Below are 7,578 nucleotides of genomic sequence, written 5' to 3'. Positions count from 1 at the left end.
ACCAAATTTGCCAGCATGGTGCCACAGCTTGATCTATTGTAAATTAGTAAACAACACAGTTGAAGGGGCCCCACCTCTAGCACCCCCCTGCTGCCCCCTTGCCTCTTAGTGCCCCCCTAGGTAATCCCACTGCCCCCAAGGGGTTGTTCCAGCCCATTTTGGGAACCACACCACTGGTTTAGTGGAATTGATGTGTCAAATACAAACCTGACCTAGGTCAATGTTTTTAAGTCTTCCTCTTTCACAATCATTATTCTGCTGACAAACTCATGAAATCAGTTCTTGAAGGGGAAGACAAAGAGGGGGATGAATCAGCGACCACAGCAGTTCCTTGAAATTCTGCACATCTGGCTTGGAGCCCTGAAAGCAAACTTTCCAACATCTCAAAATCTATTCTGGGGAACTGGACTGCCGGCCATAAAGGGTCAACTGTTATGTCATTGCTTGTGATTCAAATGATATATAAGCAGGGCTGGTCTTCAAGACGACAGCTGCTGTACTGGCAAAGTCTTAGAGGAATCAGCAGTGTTCAGCCAATTTGCCAGAAGCTCCCTGAAAACGGTAAGGTGTTCATTACGAGATTCAGTTTTGTTTAACTGGGAATTTTTATTTGTTTGTTTGCTTTTATACTAGTACCCTGCTCTATCCCAGCCAAGGTCGGGCTCAGAATGGCTCATATTGGGTATATATGTGTGTGTGTGTGGGTAATATAGCAGAGTTTGCCCAGTCATGGTAGTGTGATATTGAGTGCAGTAAAACCAATCCTCCCAAGAAGTAAATTGCAAAAATGTACAACATAACATTTATTCAAGTTGATTCTGTTCACATTCTTGTTGCAGTTGATAGAAAAATAGAAAACCTCATCTAAAGAATACATTTCCCTCTACAAGTGGCTAGCTAATCCAGCGTCACATGAGTGCAAGTATGTGAGTCCATGGGCTGTGGCTCAGCGGTAGAGCATCTGCTTGGCATGCAGAAGGTCCCAGGTTCAATCCCCGGCATCCCCGGTTAAAGGGACTAGGCAAGTAGGTGATGTGAAAGACCTCTGCTTGAGACCCTGGAGAGCTGCTGCTGGTCTGAGTAGACAATACTCACTTTGATGGACCCAGGGTCTGATTCAGTAAAAAGCAGCTTCATGTGTTCATATATTGTTTTGACAGGAGAGACCTGTAGAAATGTCTGCCTCCATGCAGGTCCATGTGGAAAAAAGAGAGAAAAACCATGGCTACTGAGAGAGGAGGAGGAGGGGTCAGAGGGCAGCCCCCAGGGTCAGACAAAGAGGAGCATCCCCTTCAAGCGATAACACCTACACACTTAGAGTAAATTAGTGCCCCCAATGTCGCTCTCACTCCAACAGCTCACGCCAGATATCAATTACAATATAATCTATATTAAATTAAAATGCAAGGATATAATTCTGCAATTAAAACCAAAAATCCATAGAATCTAAAATCCGACTGGCGCCCAATTTTTTGACACACTGGTCAGCAGACCAGGGGTGGGGTTGGGGGAACAGTCAGGATCCCCAAGAGATCAGTTGTAATAGTGGGAGATCTCCAGTCACCCCCTGGAGGTTGAAACTGTATTCCCAGCACATGGGTTGGGTACTCCTGGGGGGCTCACAGAGTTGCTGTGAGATGTCCTTGAATCCACCCAGCTTGGGCAGGTTTCCACCTTCCTCCAACTGTACCTCTCCCCTGGGCTCTCCTCCATGGCAGCCACGCCCCCCCTGCTGCCAACTCTGTGTAGGGTCAGCTGCTGGCTGGGCTTCGTCTGCAAGCCAGCTTGGCATAGTGCGGCCATGTCTCCCGAGCTGGGTCTGCCTGCTGCCTGCTTAGGGTTGCCAGGTCCCTCTTTGCCACCGGTGGGAGGTGTTTGGGGCAGAGCCTGAGGAGGGCAGGGTTTGGGCAGGGGAGGGGCTTCAATGCCATAGAGTCCAATGGCCAAAGCGGCCATCTTCTCCAGGCGAACTGATCTCCATCGGCTGGAGGTCAGTTGTAATAGTGGGAGATCTCCAGCTACTACCTGGAGTTTGGCAGCCCTAGCCTCTCCCCCTGGGCTTGCTTCAATGGCAGCCATGCCCACCCTGCCAACTCTGCGTGGGGTCAGCTGCTGGCTGAGGTTCCATCTGCTAGCCAGTTTGGCATAGTGCGGCCATGTCTCCCCAGCTGGGTCTGCCTGCTGCCTGCTCCATGCAGAGCGGTAACATTAGCCAGCCTCATCTGGAGGCCCGAGGGTTGCCGATCTGGGGATGCCCCATAAAGGAAAGGAAAGGTGAGCCAGCATGATCAAGCGGCATACACTGGACTGTCATTCGCACTCTTGGGAGTCTGTTGAATACATCTGAGCATGCTCATGAGCTTCCACTCCCCTACTCCCATTTTCGGCAATTCTTCTTTTATTCTCCAACTGCAAGGGGCCAGCGTGGTGTGGTGAAGAGAAGAGAAGGAGAGTTGGGTTTTTATATGCCGACTTTCTCTACCACTTAAGGAAGAATCAAACAGGCTTACAATCACCTTACCTTCCCCTCCCCACAACAGACACCCTGTGAGGTAGGTGGGGCTGAGAGAGCTGTGACTAGCCCAAAGTCACCCAACTGACGGTGTGTAGGAGTGGGGAAACAAATCCAGTTCACCAGATTAGCCTCCGCTGCTCATGAGGAGGAGTGGGGAATCGAACCCGGTTCTCCAGATCAGAATCCACAGCTCCAAACCACCACTCTTAACCACTACACCACGCTGGTTAGGAGCAGCGGACTCTAATCTGGAGAACCGGGTTGGGTTCCCCACTCCTCCACATGAAGCCTGCTGTGTGACCTTTGGCCACTCACAGTTCTCTCTGAAGTCTCCTAGCCCCACCTATTGCACAAGGTGTCGGTTTTGGGGAGAGGAAGGGAAGGCAATCGTAAAATGGTTTGATTCTCCTTAAAAGGTAGTGAAAATCAGCATATAAAAACCAACTCCTCCTCCTCCTCCTCTTCTTCTTCCTCTTCTTCTTCGTTGATAGGAGAGTGTTGTTGTTTTTTACTTTGTTTTGATAAGTGGTTTTTCGTTTGGTTCTGCTGTTATCTACACATTATCAGTGACTCCAGGATGCCATATATTCAATCAAGAGTTTTAAGTTTGAAAATACAGTTTGGGGAGGGGGGCTGTGAAAATATGCATTTATGATTTTATCTACACCTTTTTTCATGGTCTTTCTCCTGCCCAGGAACTAAGATCACAGAGAGAGGTCCTTCTTGACTTACCCATTGACCAAAGATGCTTGTCTGGTGGATACACAGGACAGGGCCTTTTCCGTGGCAGCCCCACAATTATGGAACAACCTCCCCAGGGAAATGCTCCTGGCCCCCTTGTTCTCAATCTTTAGGACGAAGCCGAAGACATTTTTATTCATAATGGCACTGGATTAGTTCTTCTGCCTACCGGCACCTTTAAGTGATTGATTTTAACTCGTGGTTTTTATGTGTTTTATTGTATTTTATTACACATTGTAAGCCACCTTGAGTTCCCATAAGGTAGAAAGGGGGCAAAAAAGTTTTAAATAAATACGTAAATATATAAAATGCTCATTCCACACAGTTTTAGCATTGATGGGAGAATGTGATTTTTGGTTTTTGCTATGATATGTGTCGTTATCTACATATTATCAATGACTCCAAGATGTCATGTTTTCAGTCAAGGGCTTTAAGTTTGAAAATTCAATTTGGATGTGAGACTATGAACTTAGGATTTTATCTACACTGCTCCATCACGTCTTTCTCTTTTAAGAACCAGCCTAAGGATGTTGCTGCCCGCCCTTCTCCTCATTTTGGCATCCTCTCTGACTCCTGGGAACAACGAGGTGGTGACCTCTTTTAGTAGTTGCCTTTCCTTCTTCTTGGATAATACAGTCCCCGATGATGCTCTGGAGCCATCTGATCCAGCCAGGATTTGCCAGAAGTACGAGAACAACTATTACTTCGCCACAATGTACGACAAAACAAATCGCATTCCGGCATACTCTGCTTATGTTTATAGACCTTCACCAGGTCGCGCACTTCGGGAATGGATGGTAGAGCCACAGGTAAGAGGTCTTCTCAGGTGCTTGAGCCCAGAACATCAGACCTGCCTATCGTGTATGTAAGCGCCTTCAAGGGGGAAACAATTTAACGCGGCCACGACAAGGGGCCAACAAGGCAAGTGAGAAGCAGAGGAGGTTTGCCATTGCCTTCCTGTGCTGATTCTTCCTTGACAGTTTCCCACCCAAGTCCCAACCCTGCTTACCTTCTGAGGTCTGATGGGATTGGGCTATACCATACCACCTTCCTTCCTGATGAAGCACAGTAAGGCGGTATTACCCATTCAGTGTTTTTTATGCATTTCACTGTTTTGTTTCAATATTTCTACCCTTCCAAAATGATTAGGGGACTGGAGCAACTGTGCTATGGGGAGCGGTTAAGGCGCTTAGGGCTGTTTAGCTTGGAAAGAAGGCGGCTGAGGGGAGACATGACAGAGGTCTATAAAATTATGCATGGTTTGGAGAAAGTGGACAGGGAGAAGTTTTTCTCCCTCTCCCATAATACTAGAACACGAGGTCATCCGTTGAAGCTGGAAGGTGACAGATTCAAAACAGATAAAAGGAAGTATTTTTTCACACAACGCATAGTTAAATTGGGGAACTCCCTGAGCCAGGATGTGGTGATGGCTGCCAACTTGGAAGGCTTTAAGAGGGGAGTGGACATGTTCCTGGAGGAAAGGGGTATTCATGGCTATTAGATAAAATGGATAGTAGTCATGCTGCATACCTATTCTCTTTAGTATCAGAGGAGCATGCCTATTATATTAGGTGCTGTGTAACCCAGGCAGGACAGTGCTGCTGCAGTTGTCTTGTTTGTGGCTTCCTAGAGGCCCCTGGTTGGCCACTGTGTGAACAGACTGCTGGACTTGATGGGCCTTCGTCTGATCCAGCAGGGCCTTTCTTATGTTCTTATGTTCTTCTTCCAAACAGTGCAGTAGCATACAAAAAGATAAAACAACTCATTCCTCCAGAATAGAGTTGCCAATTGGCCATAGATGGTAGGCAAACTCTTACCAGGGCTCCACAAGCCCTATGCTCAGTCAGTGGAGTGGCCAGGGGAGGGAATGGGGGAAATTATGTTGAGAATTTGGAAGTGAAACACCATGTTGCATGACTCTCTAGGAATCCCCCCATAGAGAATGTCTGTGGTCTTTACCATAGAGATCGGAGGCATTCCTAGAGTGTTGTCAATATGGTGATTTCACTTCCCAGTTTCTATCGGGAATCAACATTGCCACATTTTGCAATGCTCTCCCTCTCCATTCCTCACCCCCCCCCGAAGCCCCCAGGATTTCCAGGGGCAGGCCTGGCAATTCTGTCCCTGAAGGTTTTGAGTTGAAAGGAGAAAATATACTGGGAAGTTCTCAGGGGTTGCTACAGCAACAAAATCCCTGAAGAACTAGCGAGCAGAGGGAACGTTTTGGAGGTTCCCACCGCGGGCTGAGCCCCACAGGCTGGACTCAAAGAACCTTGTTTCAGTCTGTATAGATTTCCTGCCTCTGTAGACAAAACAGAGAGGACTCAAGTTTTACTACTCCAGCCCTGAAGTTTGTTTTGGGGAGGGTAAGAGCCACGCACAAACTTGCCTCGCCCCCTTGCTCAAATAAACCAACAGAATTTATTGATTACAGAGAGAGTAAGAAAAAAGCAAACTCTCATTCCAACACAGGCCATAAAAAAGGATCTTAAAACAATTAACTAGCTGTGCTACTACTGGCAAACCCAAACTGATCGCATATGATCTTACTGCCAGCTCCCGTAGCCAAAACGATAACCCAAAGGAAGCTTCTCTCCGTGGAAAAACCCTCCCAAGGCCAGCATGCCTTTTGAGCCAGCCCAGATGTTATGCTAGCTTCTTTCTTACAAAGTCCAGTGGAGTCTCTAATCTGAGAGCATCTAACACCGTTTCTTATCCCTCCACAGCTTGTGAACAGCGACTTTGATAGTAACATGATAAGCAAGAAAGATTGCAGTATTCCTTTTTTAAAAATTTTTATTATTTTTTTAATAATATCAAAACAGTATGCGTTATATTGATTAAAAAAGATATAAACATTGCTAAAAAAAGAAAAGAAAAAAGAAAAATATTGACTTCCCCACCATCCTCCTCTATCCATTTATACTCTTAGTACTTCCCTTTGCATATATTTTCTAATTTAAATCATTCTTCATCCTAGGATTATATCATATACTTCAACATTTAAAGACTAATAATAACATGCTTAAAGAAACCTGTACATTCAAATTAATTCAAATCCTTGAATATTTGCTAAGTTAAATTCATTTCCACAATACGTTTGAGCCAGCCCAGCTGTTATGCTAGCTTCTTTCTTACACAGTCCAGTGGAGTCTCTAATCTGAGAGCAGCTAACACCGTTTCTTATCCCTCCACAGCTTGTGAACAGCGACTTTGACAGTAACATGATAAGCGAGAAAGACTGCAGTATTCCTAAGGACGAACTCAGCCAAAACCAGGCCATTGATTCTGACTATGGGGGTGCCCCTTATTATGTGGACAGAGGACACTTGAACCCCATGGTCCATCAGTTTGACGAGGCCAGCAAAACCGCCACTTGCACCCTGACCAACATCGTCCCGCAGTACAACAAACTCAACCAAGAGCCCTGGGTGGCGTACGAGACCAAGACGATGGAGCAGAAGCAAGCTCAGTACAAGTGCACTAAAATCTACGCCCTGGTGGGAGCGGTGCCAGGGATCACGTACATAGCAGGGGGCAGAGTCAATTACCCCAGCCACCTGTGGGCTGCAGCCTGCTGTGTGACTGGTGCCAACAGGTGGTCTTGGGGCATCCTTGCAAGTAACAACTACACACTTCCACCTGCGGTCACTGAGTACTCTCTGAGAGACCTGGAGCTACAACTTGCTCCTCTGTATGAGAAGACGATCGATCTTTTCCACAGCTCTTGTTACTAGTCCCAAAAGCTTCCGACGCACTTTCCCATCAGTGAGGTCCCCCCCACCCTGATTGTGGTAGGATAGCTGGGCTTGCATTCCCTGCAAAAGCAACAAAGCCCCCCCCCCCCCGCTCTGCTCACAGGTTCTGCCACTGCAGACAATGAGAATAAGGAAGCTGTGCCTCATTTGGCCCCAAATTAGATGACCTATCTCCAGCCTGCGTAGCCCTGGAGAGGGAGAACGGGAAAGCATTTCTTGCTTGTTACATTTTTAATGCCACATAATCATTGATCCGCATGAACTCTATAGCTTAGTAAAATATACCTTTGCAACCCTCTCTGGGTAGCCATGCTTCCATAAGAACTGGCAAGAGTGTCACGCCGTGTGATCAAGTCATAACGTATTGAGAAGTGACAGGAATATAAAGCCTGGTGGTCCAGTCTTAACGTTACAACACATTTTGTGATGCTGGCAGGACTCTGTGGGAGTCCCCTTCCATCTGCTTGCAAACTGGTAGATCAGATTTCAGGAAGGGGGTGGTATGATCGCCTCCTTTCCAAATACTTGCACATTCTGATGTCTTTTTTTTCCCTTTTCACAACC

The 7,578-nt window shown here is 46.8% G+C and overlaps 1 protein-coding gene across 1 annotated transcript; it reads left to right on the top strand.

The window, feature by feature from the left end:
• Window positions 1–3,783: 3,783 nt before the first annotated feature.
• LOC130474926 (endonuclease domain-containing 1 protein-like) lies at window positions 3,784–6,993 on the top strand. The gene is made up of 2 exons (XM_056846617.1): window positions 3,784–4,065; window positions 6,454–6,993. The coding sequence occupies exons 1-2, from the start codon at window positions 3,784–3,786 to the stop codon at window positions 6,991–6,993; spliced, it is 822 nt and encodes a 273-aa protein (XP_056702595.1).
• The last annotated feature ends 585 nt before the right edge of the window (window positions 6,994–7,578 follow it).

This window comes from Euleptes europaea, chromosome 3 (assembly GCF_029931775.1).
Source record: "Euleptes europaea isolate rEulEur1 chromosome 3, rEulEur1.hap1, whole genome shotgun sequence".
Taxonomy (NCBI): Eukaryota; Metazoa; Chordata; class Lepidosauria; order Squamata; family Sphaerodactylidae; genus Euleptes; species Euleptes europaea.
Note: the sequence above shows the minus strand (reverse complement) of the source record. Positions and strands in the feature narration are given on the sequence as shown.

Excerpts from the sequence above, each read along its gene's own strand:
- LOC130474926 (XM_056846617.1), top strand. The coding sequence starts at position 3,784 with ATGTTGCTGCCCGCCCTTCTCCTCATTTTGGCATCCTCTCTGACTCCT. Across the intron at positions 4,066-6,453 it reads AATGGATGGTAGAGCCACAG|CTTGTGAACAGCGACTTTGA; the intron begins GTAAGAGGTCTT and ends ATCCCTCCACAG.